Source organism: Cyanistes caeruleus, chromosome 13 (genome assembly GCF_971803275.1).
Source record: "Cyanistes caeruleus chromosome 13, bCyaCae1.hap1.1, whole genome shotgun sequence".
Classification (NCBI taxonomy): Eukaryota; Metazoa; Chordata; class Aves; order Passeriformes; family Paridae; genus Cyanistes; species Cyanistes caeruleus.
In genome coordinates, this window is record NC_141713.1 from 15,196,645 (window position 1) to 15,220,149 (window position 23,505).

At 38.7% G+C, this 23,505-nt stretch overlaps 1 protein-coding gene across 1 annotated transcript in view; it reads right to left on the minus strand.

Moving 5' to 3' along the window:
• The window catches only part of TRPM1 (transient receptor potential cation channel subfamily M member 1), a 42,493-nt gene extending 21,624 nt beyond the window's left edge, over positions 1 to 20,869 (minus strand). Inside the window, exons 1-16 of the mRNA XM_086849770.1 lie at positions 20,803 to 20,869; positions 19,199 to 19,293; positions 16,439 to 16,518; positions 15,534 to 15,729; positions 15,047 to 15,260; positions 14,221 to 14,345; positions 13,361 to 13,532; positions 10,771 to 10,945; positions 9,149 to 9,272; positions 7,298 to 7,370; positions 6,349 to 6,449; positions 4,820 to 4,993; positions 4,042 to 4,176; positions 3,711 to 3,761; positions 2,094 to 2,234; positions 1,441 to 1,470 (exon numbers count right to left, since the gene is read on the minus strand). Of these exons, the coding sequence (XP_086705896.1) occupies positions 1,441 to 1,470; positions 2,094 to 2,234; positions 3,711 to 3,761; positions 4,042 to 4,176; positions 4,820 to 4,993; positions 6,349 to 6,449; positions 7,298 to 7,370; positions 9,149 to 9,272; positions 10,771 to 10,945; positions 13,361 to 13,532; positions 14,221 to 14,345; positions 15,047 to 15,260; positions 15,534 to 15,729; positions 16,439 to 16,518; positions 19,199 to 19,293; positions 20,803 to 20,869 (1,953 nt within the window). The remainder of the gene's footprint in view (positions 1 to 1,440; positions 1,471 to 2,093; positions 2,235 to 3,710; positions 3,762 to 4,041; positions 4,177 to 4,819; positions 4,994 to 6,348; positions 6,450 to 7,297; positions 7,371 to 9,148; positions 9,273 to 10,770; positions 10,946 to 13,360; positions 13,533 to 14,220; positions 14,346 to 15,046; positions 15,261 to 15,533; positions 15,730 to 16,438; positions 16,519 to 19,198; positions 19,294 to 20,802) is intronic.
• Positions 20,870 to 23,505: the final 2,636 nt, after the last annotated feature.

The following is a 23,505-nucleotide window of genomic DNA, read 5'->3' on the forward strand; positions in this document are numbered from 1 at the left end:
TGAGCATGAACTTCTCCTTCAGCAGTTTTAAGAACTGCAAGTGGTGACCTCTGTCTTCTATGGAAAATTCAGAGGTCATCACTTGCACAAAGTATTTACTATCTCTGAAGCAGAGGACATAAAATCTCAAACGGAGGACAAAAAATTAGGTCCTCTACACCCTAGAAAAATCAAATAAAAACAAAACCCTGTGTCAGATAGAAAGTGCTGAGGAGTCTAACCTTCCTGTTTTAGAGCTGCTAACACTGGAAATGAAAAAACCTAACCACACAGAGTCACAGCAATTTATTGATCACTTCAGTAAAAGAAATGTAAATGCTCTTTGAACTTTTTCTTTCTCTTGGAAGAAGGAGCAGGCTCTACCTGCTGTCAAGTGGAAAGAACACTTCAGTTTGTGCCACATGAAACATTTCTCACTGAAAGAAACAGGAAGATCAAAATGTTCTTTTGGAGAAGCACTGTGATCGATGCTAATCAAAGAGTCACAGCTCTGAGGGGCTGAGCTTTTGGCCTTGATCCAGCAGAAAATAGGAAGCTGATCAGATAGATTAAATACAACCTCTTTCAGAGGTTCTCTACAGATTTCTCAGCTGAGAAAGGGGCTGTTTATCTGCCTGGGAAAAGAGGGGCATTTGTGTGTGGGTATGGTTCACATCATCTGTAACACAAGCAGCATGAACACCTACTGTGCTTGAGCACTATCACAGCATTAGTAAAATCCCACTTCCTAGAGAAATGCACCTGCCTCTTGGTGTCAGTGCTTTCCTGGTCTATAGTGATATTTCTTTTTTCAGAAACAAAAGCAACTACCTTTAAAACAGAGTTTTCAGGTCTCATCCCAGATTTGTTTCTGGTTAATTACACATTTCTACAGGTACACAAGCAATTGAGGTAGGGGCTGGACCCAAAATTCTGGATCAGCATCACTGTTCACAAAATGTGGTGCCATCACAGTAGCAAGGATGTTTTATGGTGGAGGGCAGCACCTGACCAGCTTGGTTTTCACTCAAGTTAAATGTTTTCTCTATGGTAAAACATCATTAAGCACGGAAATTGTTATTTTGTGGTTAAAGGAGATTTTGACATAAGTAGCACTGCTGGATTATATTCTCTTTTCAATGTTGTTAATGTGTACACATGAAAAATTAAATCTACAGTATCTTCCACTATGAAGCATGTTATTACATAATAGTGCTAAAAAATATGCCTGAAAACCATTAAGCAGAGCTTTAGGAAGTTTGAAAGATGTAACCCTTAAAAAAAAAGGTCAGAAGCATTTAATACTATGTTTGCAAAATGGAATGTCCTGTCTAGTTGAAATTTTCTGTAAACCACAGCAATAATGAAAAAGCTAAGTTCTGTTCTTACTCTTAAGAGTAAGAACAGAACTGTACCAAGAAATGTTTTGATAAAACCATTATTTTAAATAAATCCACTTACCTCCATCCCCAGTAGTTTAAGAGCTTTTGGCTGAATATTAAAAAGTAGAAATAAAATCAGTTAGATGGGAGGAAAATATGAAAGACCAAACAATACTAAACAAACCCATTTTCATTTGCAAATGTACAGCATTTATTATGAAACTTGCTGTCCTAAATAATTGTACCAATAATGCTGCAATTAGTTATTCTTAATTTAAATTGTATTAGCAGGAATGCAATGGCTTAGGAAATATATATCCTGCACTCAAAGGAAATATTTTAGTTCAGACAAGAGTTAAATGAATCTTTTGATAAATAATCCTTTGAGAATTAAAATGACCGCATGGTCACAAAAGCTCAAAAAAAAAAAAAAAGTGCTTCTAAGCATACCACAGTTAGGAATATCTGGATTGTAAACTACTGGAATAGGAGGAAATTCACCTCCAGGTCAGTGTATTCACCATGTCTCATGTCCTCACATCCTTAAACACAGATGTCTTAAAACTTTCGTACATAACTTCACTCTTGGAGTTTCAACCTCTACCTTGCATTTCTTTAGAATTTAATATGAAGTTAACATGAAGAATTTGATATGAAGTGTTTCACAAAAACAAAGGAACAGATTTTTTGCCATCAGCACAATGGCTGCATCCAGAATGAACTCATTCTTACCCTCTTTGGTCCAAATAAATTATTATAAAGAGTCCGAAAACTTTTCCGAGTATAGTTGCAGCGGTAAGCTCCACCCATGAGATATTCCAGGACAAGACCAATATCAATTAGGCTGATATGATAATCTGGTGGAAGATTTCCCTACAAAAAAAAAAACCCCACAACTTAATAAGGACTTAGGATAAGAAAACATATTGTAGATTAAATTTACTGGCAAGACATACGTCACAATTAAATTGGCACATTGATATTATTTACAGCCACTGGGTTCAGTCTTTTGTATGAAATGAACTTATTCACATAGTGAAAAATTTTGTGTCATAGATTTTTGGTTTTGTCGTTAGCAGAATTCATATTTCTGAACAAATTTTCATTTGATTTACTCATATATCAGTGTCCATACAACTTTATGTTGTTTACAAGAGTTATAGTAATGAACTTAAGAAACTCTGTACTGATTACCATTAATCCAGTATAAAAGCATGACAATTTTGTTGTGAATATCCCTGATAATCATACTTTACATACTTTTTTAATGGAAACTTGTATTTCATCATATTATCTATGTTGAGACTAAATGCAGACCATAACTAATGTGCAGCCCAGAATCAAAGCAAACTCTAATTTCAGCAGTTACAGCTAAAACTGGATAATTGTATTGACTTCACTGGAAAAAAAACCAGTGCTTCATTGTCCAAGCTACATCCTACAGCAATGACTGATTGTACAGCACCACTGAGCAGCTGCTATGATGGAACAACTACAGTCTAAGGAAGCACATCACCTCCAGATTAACCCAACTGAATCCCCTGGATTGCCGCTGAGGGAGGGAGCATGGAAATGCAATGGAATAGAGGAGAGACAGACACAGAACACAGAGGAACATTAGTGACACTCATAGTGACAGCACTGAATGAGAAAAGTGTTAAACTGTGAAGCAGATGAATATGAATTATACATTAACACAGTACTGCATAATCCCCACATTTGAACCTCCCTGGAATAACTGGGGTTTTTCTTGCAGAAATGAATACAGGCGATTTCATGTAGCTGAATTTTACTGAATAAAAGCTTCAAAACCTCTAAGAGAGAAAATACATCAAATCTCACAATGACCCTGCCTATTGACATATAATGAACAAATTTTCACGTCATGGAAACAAATGAATAAGAAATTTAGGACAGAAGAGATTTTCTCCCAGGTAAAAGTTGAACTAGTGGGAGAAAAGTAACTGGAAAACACACAAAGAAACAAACAAAAGGCAACAAATTCTGCAGTCATGACTGGAGCTTCCAGTTAACCTAGCAGGCCTTTCCTTCCAACTCCTCCCCTGTAATGCTGCATTGGGAGCCTCTTGTAGAGAAGAAACACTATCAACCTAAATCTCAAATGCCATATTACACTATAGGAGCTTAATTTAATTAACTCCTTAGTTTTAAAATTACTATTGCTACCATACCCAATTTAGACTGATGTCATTGTTTGCCACAGAGAGACATTTAACTTTTCTTAACAGCTGCCATCCAATTTCAAATGCCTGCTTGGCCCCATGCTATGCTTGCTTTTACTGTTGATTCACATGGCTAATGCAATCACACAAATGAAACACTGCTTACCTTTTTCACATCTCTGACTAGCAAATGAAGTGTATTTGGCGGACCCAGCCTCTGAAACAAAAATAATTCATGGTCCATTAGAGCTTCAGTTCTTCAGATTTTTTGCAAACACAAAGACAGTTAGTGATCTGGCACCTTAAGCAGAACTTCAGACAACAAACACGTGCCATCTCACCCCAGAGGTGTGAGAAGATGGAACTGGGCTACAGTGACAAACACCTGTCTATCAAGAGCAACATCCCTATTTTATAAACCTTCCTGTGGTGATTCAAGTCACATACAATACAGTGGCAAAATATCACAGGGCTTTTTAGTATTTCTGCTCACTCACAGTATTATAAAGTTCCTCCAGTCGAGGAATAGTCAGGAAGTGCTGCATGTTCACTCCATTCTCAATAAGCAGTTTCACGAAGTCCACTCGATCCAGGACCAGTGCATCCAGCATAGCCTGCTCCAGGGAGTTCACCTGAATTGCAGGGTGGAGAATGTGACACCACATGAGTACAAATTAGTTGGCTGGGTAGCAACCACAGCCATTTTCACTACTTAGGTTATGGATTGAGTTCCCACATATGTTGATTAGTCTGTAAGTAAAAAGGAATTTAGAAAATAACATTTTAACCACATGAAGTGAATAGAGATAGCAGAGTTTCCTAAATCTTTAGCAATACAACTGTAGCTTTCAGTCTTTCAACATGTAGCTTTCAATCATTCTGTTCAGTACTTTTAACTAAGCCAGGCATACCATGCTTGACACATTATGTGAAAAAGGGGATTTACTTGCTCAGCATGATAGGAACAAGTTAAACTAACACAGAAAGAAGATGTTCGCTGGTGGTCTTATTTCCTTCTGACAAGTGCAGAGAAGAAGATGCTGCAGCTCAGTATTGACTTGTACTGTTGAGATAAGGCTGCATGTGGTGCACATGGGAAGAGGAAGGGATGCTTGGCTCAAACACTAAACAGCAATCCTGCAGAATCTACAGCTGATCTAGTGGGAATGTACAAAAGAGCATTCTACAGAATGAATGTGTATCTTCCTTCTGTTTTTGTACCTCAGAATGAAAAAAAATCTTCAGCAGTTTTTTATACAAACACTTTCATCTCACCCAGTTCAGGAGTTCAAGTTTTCTTGGGTCTGTTTCTTCTTCTGGTTCTTCTTTTGCTTTTCCTCCCTTTTTCTTCCCTTTTCCTTTCCCTCTGCCTGCTTTAGTCTGAGGTGCTGGAGATTTCTTTTCCTTCTCAGGAGCTGTACCATCAGGAGCTGTAAGGCTTCCTAAAGGCTGTATTTATAATACATTAAAGTATTAGAAATATAATTGATCTTACAATAACTATTTGAGTGCAATTCTACCAAGCTCACCCTCCAGTCACCACTTCTCACATTGAGTCAACTTAAAATGATAATTTCTCTAAGTTTAAGGGTCTTTTCTGCATAGTAACAGCTTTACCCTTTTTAAAAAGCTGTTATGTCTAACAATAACACTGAAAGTCAAAGCAGTGAAGGAGATTGACTGGGGAGGATTACTCTCAAAAAATAAAATTAGCGTGAGAAGACTGGGACACTTCAGTTCCTTTGCTCTCTCTGAAAGTAATAGTTGTCAAAATAAATAACAAGAGCTGGACAGAAAGAATTCTTAGTAAGAATGCTGCATGATGCCAAATAGCATCCATACTGCAGAGCAGAGAGGAGAGGACAGAGAGCCACTCACTGTTTCATTTCTGCTCTGCAGAGAGTATTTCTGTTTATACTTCTCAAGATACATTTATTCTTCAGCTAAAGTCCTTCTCCCAACCTATCTGCCCAGGGAAGAGGCACACATACACCACACTACTTGTCTGTGATTTGGAGGCTTAACTTGCTCCAGGTAATGCTTAGATTACATAAACCCCACGGAGAAGAAAACTGCATTGTAACTACCTGTGCCCTGCACTGACAACTACAGGATCAAGCCTTTAACAAGGCTTCTTTCCTGGGCTTTTATTAGTCCTAAAAACTCTCCTCTGCCCAGTTACCACAAATCCATTCAAAAGTCTGGACTAAATTGCAATTGCCAAGTGGCAGCACAGGCTGGTCTGAAAGCAATCTCTGTGAACCTAGAATGACAGTGAATCCCAACTGGCTGGTACTGCTTCCACAACCCGCAGTGCAGAAGTATTAACCAGGCCAAAACAATAACAGGCTTCACTTCTTAGTGGAATCTCTGAATCTAACCACAATAACAGGGAGATTGGGACATTCCATCCAATGAAATAAGTCTCTCCATTATGCACACCATGCACATAAATGGTATTTCTTTGAGCGTCATTTTATTGCACAGTTTCAACTAAGTTTCAACTCAAGTTTCAACTAAGCAAAAACACCATCAAAGTTCTTTCCCCTTCAATCTTACAGCCTTCAGGCTGCTCTCCTCATGACACTTTGGAGTAATTCACTATCAGATGGTTCACACAGTAAAGCAAAAAGCATCAATACAGTGAGACATGAAAATAGTTTAAATAAAGGATTTTAGTTAACATAGGTGAACTGCAGTGTTTCACCATTGCTGCTAGTGAAGCACCAAAATCCAAGGTGTAAATATTATGCAACTTAATTTAAACTACATACAAACAAAATGACAAAGAAAATTTGCCTTACTGGCCAGTGGTGTCCAAAGACAAAGATTTGGCTGCGTGCAATGTCTACACGATTCCAGGCCAAAGCCAGGCTGAGCTGATCTGGAGCAGATGCATTGGTACCTAAAGAGAAACACACAGATTTTTCATATTTCACACATGATGAAACAAGACTGAAAAATCTCCTGCAATAACTAGAAAACAGCAAGTCTGGCTCCATATCATACTACCATTAGAATAATTCTGACACAAAGCAGTGGATTCATCCAATCAATTTATAGCATCTTCCATTTAACCCCATAATACTAATTTCCAAAGGATTAATGAGATTATCTCCCTTTTATTAAAAAAAGCTTCCACATTGACTTTTATTCTGATGCTAAAGACAGATATTTAACTCTACTAAAAGACCCCTCGCAGCTCCTCTGGCTGATACTGTACCTAAAAGTGTAAAAATTCCCCCTCTTAATTCCTTTGGGGATTAGCTCTTAATTAGCTTTGGGGACTCCAGAGATCCCATAAAGAGACTGTATCAACTGCTCTATACTCACAGACATAAAACAGTTGTTTCAGCAAATATAACAAATAAATAAGGAACCGATCCTATTGCTCTAAGGTTTAAATGGCACAATCTGAGACCTGGAAAATCCAGACAACCTTTCATCTTCTCATTTTTTTCTAACTTTATGAATGTATGCTAGAACTGCAGTAAAATGAGCTGCAATGTCAGCAGTACAGTTGTTGCAGCACTCCCATCCCACACTTACAGGGGAGGAAAACCACACAAAACTTTCAATCTAAATTTTAAACTTCATGTTAATCTGAACATGAACCAAACACGTCCAGGTACTTGTTAGAATCCAAGTGAAGAAATCAAAGACTTGAACATGAAGAGTGAATGCCAGACAGTGCATAGGAACGTCCTCTTGGGATGCTGTTGTGCATCCTTCCTGAATGCCTGGAAAACCCACCTTTGAGGAGAGCAGTTAGGATGGACATCTCAATGTCATGCTGCCCTTCCGAGCCCATGCGGAACACGGTGATCTAAAGGGCAGCACAAAACCAAACACACAAAATTACAGCACAGGAAAGACACTAAATATGTGGATAGAAAATAGAGCAGAATGGTGCAGCTTTATTATTTCCTACAATTAATGATTTTTCAAAAAGTGCAGTTCCACTAAATTTTTCTTGGAAATTTAATTTTCACAGAAGTTTTTAATTAAATTCTTTCAGTGAAGTTATCCTAAAATATCCCTGCATTGATGAACATGACAAACTCGATGAAAAATCTTCACCAAACCCATGAATTCTAAAAAGCAGTGACAAAACTGCCATGCAAAACTGATTGTTTTCTGATGGTTCTATTACTTCCCAGTAGAATGGAAAAGGAAATGCTAGTTACCCAAGATAATTATCACAGCATCCCTTTTATTGATGATAACACTCAAATACTTTTTAGCTGCGGGATGTGTTACATATGACAATCAAATAGGCAGAACTAAGTAAAAAAAGCAATTATTATAGTCACATTTGCTTAGTTCAGTCCACTGCAATTCAATAATCTTAAAAATAGTAATTAATGTACAGCTTAGCCATTTAACTACATATTAGAAGACTAATAATTCAGAAGTAGAATAACCAAATATGCTATGTTAACAAACTTAATACCAAATGCAGACAAAAAAAACCAAAACCAAATTCTTCATTTTCCAAAAGCAGCTATTCATATTAGCTACTGAGAATAGCAATTTTCTCAACGGTTAGAATATATTTTGCAGGAATGCAAAGATACATGACAATAGAAAAAAAAGAACTACAGAAAAAATATTACTAATTAACAAGAACAGAGAAAACTATCAACAGAAAACCATAACCGTAAGTCTGCTTAGGCTGCACAGCCAGTGTCTGAATTTTGCTGAGTAAACCAGATGTGCTCTGATGCACATTTTAAATTCAAAACAGTCTGACTAAGGCAGCTGTGGGCTCTCTTTTCTCAACCAATTTTTTAGGAAGGCTGATTCTCTTTCAGTCAGAGAGACTCATCAAGAGTCATGTTTACTATCAACTTTACATCCAGCAAAGGTTATGTATGGAACTCGGCATCATATTTACAAAAATTCATTGAAACAATTACTCAAAGGCAAACACTCAGGGATTCATTCTGCCTGCAAAGACACAGGGAATGCAGTTTCAATACACTGCTTCCAGACCACAGATGTGAATGGCAAAGATTTTCTTTCCTGAGCACACTTTTCTCTACAGTTTGGATGCAGGAGATAGGCAGGAACCTGAGTGAGTGGTACAGCACATAGAGCAGACCTGCAGCAAACCAGGAGCAAGAAAGGGTGGGATCTTCAGGAGCACAATGTTTCAGCTTCTTTTGACAGGCCTGCCAAGTCTCTTTTCCTGGAATGAAAGGCTGTTAAAGAGTAAATGTGTCAGAAAACAAAAAGCTGTGTTGATGCACTCTGAATGCTTTTTGCTCCTAGGAACCCTTTCTTCAATTATCTTTCCTCCACTTTTGGCATTGGATCCTGGGTTTAGTGCATTTCTCTTGGTGTCTTGCTCTGCCTTGCTGAAGTCTGTGGAAAAAGATTCTTATCCATTTACACAGGAGAAGAATCTGAAATTTGTTTTTGGGGCTTTCCAGAAGATATAATCCCTGGTTGGCCTATGCTTATGAATGAATGTGTACATTTAATGCAGCTATATGAGGGAAAACAAGTTTAAACTATAACCCTGGGAAAATGGCACTTGAAAGTACTTCATGAAGTTTGGTCACAAAAATTACCTTTATGAACTACTTTTAGGATACTTACAAGTTCTTTTTTTTTCATGCACTCCATAAGAATGACGAACAGCTGATGAGCTTGATTCCTGTTGTAGTTAAAGGTTTTCTGGATGGTAACTAGAAGCTGATCCCTAAGGGATTCGTTTATTATCCTAAATGAAAAATGAGACATAAAACAAGACATTACCAGAATGAATATATATTCAGAGGGCCTGCTGTTTACGAAACTATAACATCCAGGTATTCCTATAATATATCATAGATGTACTTCTGTTAACAAGTTCAGTCTTCAGGATCTTATCGTTAGGCCTTACAGGATCCCTACCTTTGCTTCTAAATGTTCCAAGTCCCTTTGCATATAGCTAAAACCCCCAAAATACTTCACATTTCTGATATGTCACCTTGGTTATGGTCTTAAACAGAGGACTGAACTTGCAAATCATCTGAAACCTCATAATACCCAAATAAGAAACAAATGAACAATCCAAAAGATAATTTATTGAAAAAAATTTAGAAAGGTCAGAAATATTTGATCTCCCAAAGCAATGTGAAACAGCCCTTCCATCTTCATCCATTTCCCAATACAACACATGTATTTTCAGATAATGGCAAACATTACCAGCAGGTGCCTGAGAGATGCAGTAAAATTCAAAGTTCACAGTGAGAAAATGATTGGACTGACAAAAAATTCTTATTATAGATCTGCCTTACTAGACAACCACATTTATCATAATTATTGGAGAAGAAAATTGGACAGTGCATCATATGCACTGAGAGGGAAAGCCATGCACATCTCAGATGAGCACATCTCAGAGAGACTTATCCTGATAAGCTTTTTCAATTACCCATGAGCTGATAGGAAGAATGAATAAGGAAAAAAAAATCAAGCCAAGTTTGATTTAAACTAAGGAAGCTTGTTAGACAGAAAAGACAGTTGCATCATAAATACTTTTGGTGCAATTAGGTATGTGCTATGTCTAAACACCAGCAAAATCCAGCATAAGAACCACTCTCCTAATTCAGCAAGTAACATCCACACTGCTAGCAGCACTACTTGTCTGCTCAATACTTAATCCAAGCTAAGCTTCAACTTCAGACAAGGAAATAGGTTCTATCTTCAGTACTAGGCAGGTATGCCATACCCTAATTAAGACAATATATGAGGTGTTTGCCTGGAAGGCAGAAGGTAGATAATGAAGGAAGCCCAAAATTTTCACAGCTGGTCTGGCACTTTTGGACAAGGAAGTTCATTCACACAACACAGCAGAATCAGGCAGTACAAATTTTGCAAATCCATGCACTAATTAACCTCAGCCCTGGCCTGAAGAAAATAGTTAGTTCTGGGAACTTGTCCTTGCTTCTCCCATGCCCAACCCAGCACCACGTATAGTGCAGCAAGCCCTGATGGAACTTGTACAACAGTGTGCTGTACTGAGAGCAGGCACATTTCAAAGGACCAGAACATGCATTCAAAGTGGTAACAACTCCTACTGTTTAACTTCAGGGCCAAGACCAAACAGGCAACAAAAGCTGACTGACTGCAGAATGCCTGTTTGCAGCGTTTTGTCCCTGAGGGTTTTTTTTTAATGAAGCTCTATGAAAGCAAGGCATAAGTCCTACATAGTTTTGGTGAAGATCTTGAAACCTTACCCTCCCTCTTCAGAATACTTGTGCGCAAATGACAGAATGTCGGATGCTCGCCCACTGCCATCACAGATCACAACTGGGAGAGGGGGTTCTTCCCGCAGACACTCCAAGACAATGGAGATCACATTGGGACCTCCTTCCACTATGAGCCCAACTACAGGAACACCTTGCCCCAGTCCTGCAAAAACCAGAAGAACAGAAACAAGAAAAGAAAGAAGTGTCATTGAAACGTAGTTTAAGAAACTGAGATAAGTGGATGTGATTTCTGCGTTAGAGCACCACTTCAACCAGAGCCCTTAGGAAAAATGATTGCCATTTCATGGCCAATGTGAGAAAAAATGTCCATATGCTGTTCCCCAAGCCCAAAAGGAAAAAAGTAAGATGTCTCTTTGCCCTTGCTTTTGCCTCAGCTCCATACTTATAGCTTATCCACTCAGAGCTGGTGGATGCTTGCTGCTCTCTCGACAGACATCAGGTACAGAAAAAAGCAGCTAACATGACTGTCCTATTGCTTCATCAGCTTCACTGTTACTTGGATGGCTCCCAGCCTTTGATGCTTTACCTCTTCATTGGTTACCTAAGGGAAGTCTTCAGTAGGGTGAAATACCTATGCTTATTCCTAAGATAAAAAAATGAAATTAGTATTTTTATCATGAGGCTGAAATGGTTTGCCGATGGAAGAGACGACAGCTGAGCATCCCTTTGCTGTCCCTGCCTCACTGTGATTTCCAGGCATAGGATGACAAAGGGAAGCCCACAGGTCACATGGTCTCAGTAGCCTTGGTCACAAGAAACTTGGGGAAATGAAGGACAAAACATTACCTGAATGCTGACTAATTCCACTATCATAAGCATTTGAATTCAGTTCTTAATCTGTGAAATGACCAGCGCTTTATAAAGATGCACTTTTTTTTGTTTGGCTGTGAATGCGTGAAAGACTTCATATTTTCAACCTTGATTCCCCTCTGAAGAACAGGAACACCATGCACAGTAACAGTAGAAAATTCCTGACATCCTCCTGTCAGTACACCCCAGCTCTGATAAGGAGCAGTTGCAGAGCATGGGTCGGCCTGTGTGTCCATGAAATCTTTAGTGATTCCTCCTGAGATTTCCTGAAGAGGTGCCTGTGCTTGGAGTGATGAAGAAGAAACAAAACAACTCCCTGTATGTTTTAACTAGCAGGTGTACTGCAGCCCTTCACAGAACAGGTTTCTGTATGTATTCCAAACTTCGCCCTTCTCATGACAAAAATAATCAAACACTACCTAAGTCAGAGTTGACATCCCCAAGCCCCAGTGGTATTAAAAGGAATGATAGAGAACATCTTGTCTCTGGGCCCTGAATTTCTGATCTTCCAAGCCAATGCTCCCTTTTACAACCCTACAGCTCTGGCAGCACTTCTGCAGAAGACACAGATGACAAAAGCAGGCTGAGCTGTTTCCATCTGCAGGAGCAGTACCTGGCACTGCCTCCATGCTCAAAGGCAAGGGGCAGCATTTTCCTGAGCTGTTTCACCACAGGCACAGGGCACTACTTTGAGACTTCCCAGAACATTAGGATACCTCAAGGCTGATCTCTAATTCCACCTTTTGGCTTTACCTGGCACTCTACTTGATTTTTAGCTCTACTCATAAGAGCACTTAGACCCTATAAGAAACTTCTGTGGAGTTCAGTGTAATTGCCATCCTGGATGTTTCTTTTCTCTTATTCTTACAGGTCTACACATACAGGGGCACCAGTAAGAGATAAGAAAAGCAACTGGTAGAACTGATGCTGATCTTTCAGTAGCTCTTAACTGATGTGTGAATTCGAAGACTATTAACATTTTTGACCATTTTTAATTAGGGTTGTGGGGTTATTTTTAAATAGTTTATATATTTTTTATTTCACCTTTTAAAATTAATTTTCTTACATTCTAATGAAAACATGTCTTTTAAACTATTTTTTTAAAAATAACAACAAGAAAAGTTCTAGAAAATTATTTTAGTGAGGCCATATTAACTGGAAGAAATTTTAAAACTCCACAAAACTCTAAATATGAAAGCATTAAGGTGAAATTGTCTTGTCATTAAAAATCAAAATGACTGCTAAATTTATCAGGAAGATCAAAGAATTTTGAGTGTCATATTTCAGATGAAACAAATCCATATATAAAAGAAAATAAAATGCTCATGTAAACATTTAGAATCAGAAATCACTAAGCTGCACAGGACTGCTGTAAACAGGAACTGTAACAAATCCCCCCATTCTGTGTGTTTACTGATGCTTATGAATTCTAGCCTAGAAGTGCACAAATTCTTTGCATTTCCTTTTCCTTAAATTCTCACTGATTTGAAGCTTCTCCTCACTATTATTTGTCAATTTTTTTTTCATCCATTTGCAATCCTTACTCCATGGTTTTTCTGCCTAGTTCGATGTGGGCTCTTTCACAACTTATCAGACAGCACGTGCTCTATTCCAGTCACACAGTCCTGATCACATTTCCACTGGAAAGAGCTGGAAGAGACTTTAATTTCCAAACTTTCAAGTACTTCAAGCCCTCCTTCCTCCCCTTCAAGACATTATAGTTACAGTTTGCCCCACTTGTACTTACGTGTGTTAATTTTCTGGAGGGAAATGTGTTTTTCCAACTGACGCCGTAACTTTACTTCAGCTCCATATTTACCTAATGTGCCGTTGTCTGCCAGAATGAAGTGGGTGTGGGAACTGTTGAGCACAGAAAGCTTACTTAGAGGGTTTGACATTGTTTGGTAAACTCGTGTTACCTGTGTGTCAAGAGGAGAGATGCACCTAGATTAGAACTAAGAATCAAATGGGAAAATGCCCCACACCACCCAACAGAGGCACATTCAGAGTCTTTTCTGAGAGGAAACAAACCAAGGAAACCTGTATAACCAAAACTAGAGGAGAATCAGAAATGGAGTTTGCTTTTACACCCTGAATCTGTACTCCTGGCAGCACTGTTTTCTTTGGAGGATAACAGTTAGATTGTGCACTCCCCTTCATGTTCCCCTAAGCTCATTACTGTGCTCTCCTTGTTCACACACTGTGCTGTTACATAATCCTCTTAGTGCATTAGAAAATACATTCTCATTTGGAGTTCCTAGTAATTCATATGCCACTCCACAGTACCCACCTATAATAAACACCAGCCTTGCACACTTAAAGGCCCTTATGTGACTGAGCCTTAGAGAAGGCTCAGTGTGCCACACTGAACTTAGGACACAAAACTGTCACCACAGAGAGGTCTTTACTAATGAAAGCAATGGAAACCTCACAAATTCCATATTTACTTTGAGCTCATATATGACAATCTGATATACTTAAACAACACGTTTTTTCAAGAAATTGTTCAATTTCACCTCCTAGGCATGCTTTAGAATGGCTAAAAAAGTAATACTTCAGAAATATTAACAATGTATTTTTCACACAGCTGTTTCCTAAAGCACTTACATCTTTTCCTATTAGATCCTCCTTGTTTTCTACAATGCCCCATGGTGCAATTCCTATGGCACATATTCGTCCTCTGGATTTGGAAGAATGATCTTTCAAGGCATCTCCCACATGACGAATGACACCTATAGGTACAATTAATTTAATTCATTTTTAGCATTTTAGATTGATCACTAAACAAAAGAATTTTCTTCTTGCCTCTCACAGAGGTACTGGGTTGCTTTCACTACTAAACTGGTACTGGCACTTTATAGTAGAACACGCAATGCAGACAACCATGGTTTTATTTTGTGATGGTTGTGTGTAACTCCCATTACCTCATTGTGCTGAATTCAGTGAAGTCTGTGGAAGACTTACCCTGTTTCTAACTTCCACAGCATAATCTGTACCCTTGTCCATCTCAATGTATTTTATTCATTGGACACAAACCATGACATCAGGAAATACACTTTTAGTAATAAAAAGATCTTTGTACAAAAAAAACCACTCTAAAGGTAAAACCTGGCAAATTTGGAGTACAAAACTTCTCAGCTACAAGGATAACCAAGCAAAAGAAGTGTATTAGAACTAATGGTAGATTCCTTGCTACTGCAACCAAGGCTGAAATTTGTTTTCAGGGGAAACACTAAGTAATGCAAATCAATACTGACCCAGGAAAATGGTCTGGGCTGAGTAGGAGATTGACACAAAAAATTACAATGCTCCTTTTTTGGTTTAGTGGATAATGACTTGTTCATGTAGGCTTAAATCTTCTACCTGTGGGGAAGATTAGTGAATGGACATCACTAAATTCTTAAGTAAACTAAAAGTGATGGCAAATGCTTACCTGTACTAACACCACCAGTGAAAATCCAAGCTCCTGTGGTCATGGCAGCCTTTATCAGACCTTTTCCAAACACTTGCTTTAATTTTGGTTGCATTTCAAAGTTCTGGAGGCCTCCATGGACAGAGATTAAGAGTTTGGGCAGTTCCAGCTGCCAGTCTTTCACCATGAGATGCAGCAGGGAATCTGGCTTAGTGTCATACGACACACGGATGTACTGCAAAGAGCAATGTGTAATGTTATCACACAACCCGTTCTGTAAATTTTCTGAGCAAAGAATGGTTACTCTTTGCCTTTCAGTATCCTGAAGAGAGAGTTTTACAATTTTCAAACAAAGAAACAAATCTAAGTTTGAATTTCTTCTGAAGAGAGGAAAAACAAAGAGAATTTTTGCAGAAGTTGAGTTGTTGTTACTTTTACTGCTAAGAAAATTCAAGAGTCTGCTCAACACCAGATGAATAAATACCTTAGAGTACCCTATGCCCCTTACCATGGCCTTATTTGAATGTCCTCCTCCCTGGAATTCCAGGTTTCCATAGGCATCAGTTGGGTATGCTTGGGTGTGTTTACTGACAGACCATTTCTCTGGCTGAGCTTCCACTTGCTTTGTTTCTTCTTCATTTTTATTAGCTGTTATACTTGGAGGAGGTGGAATATGTTGGTTAATGAGCTGGCCACAGCAGCACCTAGAGGTTAAAATTTGAAGTGACTTTGGTTATAGTATCTTCAAAATAGTAATAAAAAAAATACAGCAGACATTAGATTTTCAACTGCCCAAGCCTTGCTGTACATGAATCATAGAAACACCTCTCACATACACACATATGCTAGACATGCAAAGATAAAAAAATTCACTTCACCTGTGTTATGCACTGGAGAGCTGTTCTAGGTAAAAGGCCAGGCAAGGAGGAAGAATGCAGAACAGGAGCACTGACCCTCTGTTTCTTACTTATAGGTGACAGCTCACATGTGACATTGACTCTTCTGTTATCCACACAAGCTGGACCACAATATGCAGCTAGCCCATGGACTAATATTACTATTTAGACTAAGAAATCAAATCCCTTTGTCTGCTATTGTCATTGGTAATATCATACCAACTGTGAAGGAAGGCACCACATTACTGCACCCTTGCTTTCAGAATTCAGTAAGAATCTATTATGGTTTGCAAAGCTAGGAACTAACAGCTCACTGCCTCTCCTGCTCCCAGCCTTCTCATCTCTGTGATGTCCCATGGCTCTGTGCAGAGTGGAGTGCAAGCATGACTTGTGCTTTTGTTCCCCTGTCATCTCCCTTTAAGGGCAGTGACTAAACTGGTTTTGCACGTCCAAACCCAAATCAAGTTGAGTTTCTGTTATTAAGCTTTTCTGTTGAAACAAAATTTTCAAGTGTTACCTGGTACCATCTTTGTTGTTGGCAATTATATAGATGCATTCTCTTTTAGAAAAGGTCTTCTCTATCCAAGCCTTCTGACCCTTAAAAGAGAGAAAAAAATAATAATAAAAAAATACTGATACATTTCTGTGTGGCAGATACAGTAACAATCACCTTCTATTTTCAGCTACTGAACTCATTACATCACTTTTAAACACCAGATACATGAACACCACTACTCATGAGGTGATGTGAATTTCTGTGACTTGGATAAAATTCAAACCTTGACGTGGGTAAAAACTCTTATGTAGAAAGATGATGGCCTTGAAATTTCAAGGCCTACCAAAAAATGCACCTGCTCCTTCCTACTGCAGTAAACAGTAAATAGACTCAATGTAGGACAGAAAATCAGCATAAACTGTGAAATAAGCAGATAATAGTATTTACTCCAAAAAACACTTTAGTATCATTCTTTGTATGCAGAAAGCGCTCCTCAGTAACTTTCCCTTCATAATTAACTATCTTCTCAAACAATTTTTTCCAGTTGTAAATCAAGTTCCAGTCTTTCCTAAGGCATCTTACTCTGAGTGAGATGTACAATGCCTCAGAAGGAGGCATTTTTAAATTGAAAGACCATGTGACAGTAAAAACACAAACTCTGGGTATCTGTGAAACAGGAGGAAGAAAATGACCTTCTAAGTGTGTTGGCCTATTATTCTGCTTGCAAACCAGTTCTAAAAAGTGAATTCAAAGGAGACTTTTTATTTTACAGAAATAAAAAATGTTGAAAAACACTCACGATTTGATGACACTGATACCTTTGCTTTGCTGATAAAAGTTGTCTCTTCTGAGTTTGAATTATGAAACTATTTTTTCAAGTTGCAAGCAAATGTTGCTTTAGTTTCTGCTGTGGAAGTGAAATTAATTTTTGCAGACACAGAAGCTAAAAATGACACAAGAACTTTCAGGCTGACTTAAAAAAAAAAGGAAAGGGACTTTTCCTAAAGAAAACGAAAAATCTCACTGATTTTGAGTTAAGAAAGTCAGCTGCAGATGCCTGCCAGCTTGCCTGTCAGCAGCTTCGAGACCAGGCAAGCTCCCTGAGTGCTGCACAGGCTACAGTGTGATGAACAGAGGGTTTCATAGCTCATCTTTCTTTCTCATGTGAGGCAAGAGCTGTCTCTGAAGCTCCCTTGTTTGCTGACTTGTTACTTCCCACCTGGCTTCCTCATTTACTCCCCTATGTCTAAAATGATAGGGGACTACTTCAAGTTCCCTAATCACAAGAAACTGCAAGGAAGTTGCCAAACCAAGCTTCTACTTCTTGAAAAAGGTGTCCACAATCACTCAGGTACATGAACATTCACTTCTCTCAGGTGCCTCTGAGGCAGTCTGGGCAGTCAGTGGCCTGGGAGATCCTGCAGTTCTTCACTCTCATCTTGCTGATTTACCAAGGCAGAACCATCTCGTGTCATTTCAGAAGGAGTTGTTTGGGACTTCACAGCACAACAGTGAGAAAGAACCAAGAACTCATAGATAAAACTTCCTGTAGCTTACAACTTTACTTGCTTTCTGAATGACAAGGCATATATCTCAGGCATTTAGCATAAAGCGCTTGGTCATATAGCAAAAAAAGAAGGAAAAGAGTATTAAATTTAATATCAAAAGCCCATGTGACTTGGTCAGTTTTCTGTCTTGTCTCCACAGATTCTTTCTTTAAATGAAACTAAAGAGACTTTCTTCCAAAATTATTGAAAAGGTTCTTTACATACACCTTCTGGCAAGGCTTTTACAACATGACAAATTTTCTCAATAGTATTATTTGAAGTGGAGCTTAGAAAATGCTTTTGTTCTGTAGCATTGGAGTCCAGTTCTAGAAAAATCCAGAAAAAACACCCCTGACAGTGAGATCCATGAGGCTCTGTGGTATGTGGAGGTGGACAGTTAAATCCAAGAAATGCCATTTACCTGCTCAGAATGAGATTTTGCTACTTCACAGATATTCAGGCAGTTCAAAATATTCAGAGATCCAAAACCAGTCCATCTGATTTCAATTACAGTAATTTTTCAGAATTAATCCAAAACCACAGAAATGTACAAAGTGTACAAATTCACTGCTGTTTAACAATTATATCCTGTGTTGTTACTTCTCATATTCACCATATTAGTTAATGGACTATAACATTATAAAATGAGTTTAACATGAACCTGTTACAGTGCTTACATAATTTCTGTACTTTTAAAATTGTATATATTTAATTTTTAAATTAATTTGGTTTCATTATTTTATATATTCTAAACATATTCACTTTTCCCCCCTGATTAAAACTTCCATCTTCTGTGTAGCCCTTGATAACTCCTTGACTAAGCAACACAAAAGCCCAAATCAATCCCACAGTGCAGGAAACACTCTTCAAACTAAAAACTGTAACAGATGCTGCACACTTAACTGTTCTGTAGAGAATACTGCAAAATGCAACCTAGAAATATCAAATCAGTTTGGATTGTTACACCATGCCAGTGAATACTGCTTTACCTTGTTCCTTGTAGCATACCAAAGCACAGAATTTCTTTTGCTGTTTGAGCATATAAAAATAGTTAATTAACCATTGGATTAAGTCACAGACTTAACATCTGTGTTTGGAAAGAAGCTTTTGCATCTTGGTATCTAAAAGGAGCTCTACAAACAGCTGAACTCTCAGCTGTGTAGTTGCTCTTAAAAGCCCTCTCATAGGAGATGTATTATCTACTGCTAGGTTGGAAAAAACCTTCCATACTCACCCCTAGAACCCCGTTAGGAATCAGTCGCTGCAGGCGACTACAGACAGGACTACAGAGGGACTGCACATTATGCTCTACTGGCTTATTTTTCTGTGCTAATGAGAGGAAGGCAAAAGCAGGCATTACAGACTGGGGAAATAAAAACCTCAGCACATTTGGTTAGCCTTTGAAGTTTCACTGCTTTTGTCTGTTTAATCTGCTTAACCAAAGCTTCATTATAATCCAGTGCAAATACTTGAGCAGAAACATTTACTGTCAGAAAATGGGCACTTTCTCTACTTACTTTATACAGATTCTGTACATTTCTCTCTCTGGATTGAAAAGCTCTTGGGCTTTCAAGGAAAAATGTAAGTAGACATACTGTCTCTCGTGAGTTTGATAAAAAATAAGCACTTTTTAACAGCCTCGGAATGGATGAATTGTTAAAGGACTATGATAGATCAGCTACACTTTTCAGACCAACAGCCAGTGGGGGTTTTCCATACACCTCTGAAGAAAACAAAAAATAGCAAATCCCAGCTTGTTGACAGTAGTGAAGTTCAAACTTGCTCGTTATTTTAAATCCTGAATGTATTAATTAGAACCTAGTTTTGAAAAAAAACATATTTCAGGTGTTCAGCGGTCTATTTGTTCTCCTTTATGTAAACTGGCAACAGGTCTCCTAAACTATGATTAAACCAGACCACTGCTAATTCTTGTACTTCAGCCTAGAAACCAATATGTTGCTGAGAAACAGCATTAATTAATACTGGATTTATATTATTCCACTATGTGGTTTTGCTAGTTGTCTTTCAACATTAAAAAGGTATCCTCTTGCAGAAACGAAAGGAAATCAGGTAACTGGTTTGTAAATCACAGAGTAACAAAATCAAGACCCTAAACCACTAGTCACCTTTTCAATACAGCAACTAATTAACACAAGAACTAGTTCTACAAAGACCAATTATCCTTTGACTGTTGCAAATGAATTATACCTTTTGCTGAGAAAAAACCATGTCAATGGCTGCAGCAACTGAAGAGAATTTTCTCTCACTTTCACACATAAGAAAATTCAGTTTTCTACTAAATTAACATGAAATTTAATGTATTTCACTTCATATATAAACAAGCATTCAGTGAAAAAGTATTGGGCCTGAATTTCAGGCTGTACCAAAATAAACTCTGTAGCCCTGTTTCACTGCAGCTTTATTCAAAAGCAACAGGAAGGCTATGGACCAATAAATACATCCTTGGTGAACCTCCAGGATAGGACCCCAGACAGAGAGAAATCTCATGCTACCAACTCTTACATGACATTGTGTCACCAGAAGCTGTGAATTCCAGTAAAGATATACCCCTGCAGGATGGCACAGTATTTAGTGATTGTGATGAACTCAATGACCAGCAAAGGAAGTGAAAGAATTTGGGGAGTGAAAGGTGGGCAGGGATGAGAGTCAGTCATGTCACTGGAGCACATCCAAAGCCTACACTTAAGCAGATCTAAAAGCAGCAGTGAACTCCAATGACCCCCAGGGTGCTGCTTCTTGGAACAGGGACTCGTGTCCTTGCTCAATGGCTTGGCTTGCTTGTCTTGGGGACAGGACGGGACAGGGCTCCGGCCTCACCTTGGAACTGCGGAGCAGCCGCTGTCACACAGCTTGGAGGCACCTGGGGCCCAAGGAAGGAGCACATATTCCACAGCTGCTGCACTCCAGAGAGGCTTTGCCTGGCACAGCCGGTCAGCAGGCAAGCAGGCATGTGAACAGCAGGGCTTGGTGCATGGAGCATGGACAGGGATTGGACAGAGCAGACAGTGCCTGGCGTACAAATGGACTGAGGGAGTAAGCAGGGGACCAAACAAATGTATGTCATGAATAATACAGGGTTTGACAGAACTGTTCAGGTTAAATCAAGCACAGAATTGTGCACAGAATAATACAAAAATGGATCTGGCTGGGCAGCGGGGCTTACATCTGTGGACTAATACAAATTACTTTGACCAACATCTTGTTAAGATGTGGATTGATTGTTGTCATTTATGGAAACCTTCAGCCCTGTTAAAACCATCTGACCAACTTTTCAGGTAATCCTGCAGAAAAGGTGGAATTACCAGGGAAAGCAAATCTCAACTGTATTGCCCAACTATAAAATTAGAATGCTCTACAGAATTAAACTGGGATATTTATGCTAGATTTGAGCCCAGGGACATTTGTTTTGCTGAGATAGTGAGAGAAAGAAGTAATCTGAATGTGAAATGAAATCATAGCAAGAGCACATGCACTCTTATTTAAAAGAAAGTAAATAAGAACAATAATCAGTTGGGAGAAAAAAGAAATCATTATATTAGCAGAATCTCTGTTCTCTGGAACTTAAATCCTGACATGAGAACAATTTCCAATTACGTTATCCATCATTCTTCTTCACTTTGAAGGAACAGTTTTTTCAAGTGCCCAACTAATTAATCTTTCAGCTGATTAGTTCTACTTAGAAATTACTTTCCTCCTAATAACAGGGTCTTGCTTGGAGAAAAATCCTCCAATCTATGTGATGTATGTTAACAGCTAATTCTGTAGCCACTCACAAACTGGTAAGACTTTACAGAAAAGTTCTTCATTGCTAAATAAGTACAGGGCATAAAACCATAATGTTGTTTTAAATTTGTGTTACGCCACAAAGCAGCCAGAGCCACGAACAATGAATGTCCCCAACTACAGAACACAGCAAAAGCCTATGAAGCTACTAAATTTCCAAAATTCTCATTAGCTTGAGTTCTATCAGAAATCTATCTGTAGAACCAATAGCTTTAGTAATTATTAGAATATGAAGTACCAAATAACACCCAACAGAAAGAGGATTTCTTACATTTTTCACTAATAAAAAGAACATCTAGAAGGGTTTTCTAACAGTTTTAAGATTCTTTCAAATAAAATCCTATTTACTCAAGACAATTCTTACTCTTAGTGATAGAGAGTTCTATCAAATCTTATATATGATCTTGAAACAGTCAGCCCACTGTGTTTTTCATATTGTTCAATTTTAACCCATGCTCTTGTAGCAACTTTGTGAGGGAGCCACTTGTTCTGTGGTAGAGACTAACTCACACCAGCAGGACAGCAGTGTCAGTGAGCAAGGCAAGCGATGTTGTTATTTCAAACTGAGGCCAGAAATCCCTCCTGCTGCTGGTGTGCAAACCAGAAAATGGTGCTAAACTGCACAGAGAGCTGTAAGGAGCTTTCATGGCTTCATTAAACTCTGTGCTCTTGGAGAGGCGCAGCAAACATCTGCTGAAACAAGAAAATCACTCCATTTTCTCTCCACGTTCATTAACTGAGGGACGCAGTTTGCAAAGTATGCAAGTAAGAAGTAACAAGCTCTTTTTTCAAGGCTAAGATGATCCTGCTGCATCTCAGAGAGATACACAGCACTTCCCAGGGGCTTTGCAACGTGAAAAACAGCTACAGCCTCAATGCCACCCTGAAATGGGGGAGATCCCCAACTCCAGCACAAAGTCCATGGAGGCACAGGAGCAAAGTGTGTTGGATGAGCTCCTACAGAGAGGCAGGCACAGCTGCCTGGGCATAGCCCACCACTAATGTAACTATACAGCTAATGAAACTATAAGAAAGCAACTTAACCATTTGGAGTGTACTTCAGCACAGCCTGGCTCAGTGCATTCCTGGGAAGAGCATACCCTGTGTAGTTTTGCAATATGGAATTTTTCTGTGTGGAATACAGAAAGAAATTCACTGACAACCTTACACACCACATCTACCACATTTTAGGGAAGCAAAGGCATTCCTACAACATTTTGTCCTTTCCCTTACAGCACCAAATTTCAGAGAAGACATGTTAACAATAATATTAATCTCCATTTGTTACTTATTCCAGTTCTGTTAACACCCTGCTAAATTCTCCTCTTGCCTTTAGCCCTTCTGTCTGGATGCCTGGGAGATGAGAACACAAACACCAACCTGTACTGAGCCTCTGCACTTTTCTCCCCAAAGAACCTTCAGCCTGTAGACATGCCAGAGGCCAGTTTTACTCCCAGATCTTACACACAAACCAAGACACTAAGATGGGAAGTGGTGAGTGACTTTACCTCTATTTCAGAGTCCTATTTACCTGCAAGTGACTGTTCTCAAGAGGTCTGATAGAGCAGAATGGATGAGCAGGGAGAGACAGTAAGCAGCATCTAACATTATATTAGCCAAAGTAGCCTGGTAATTACTAGTTTCTTCTGTAACATAATTTTCTTGATAATTCTTGCTTGAAGATTTAAGATGACCCTGGTATCTAGTGCTGACAAGACTCAGGAATGTTTTTTGCTC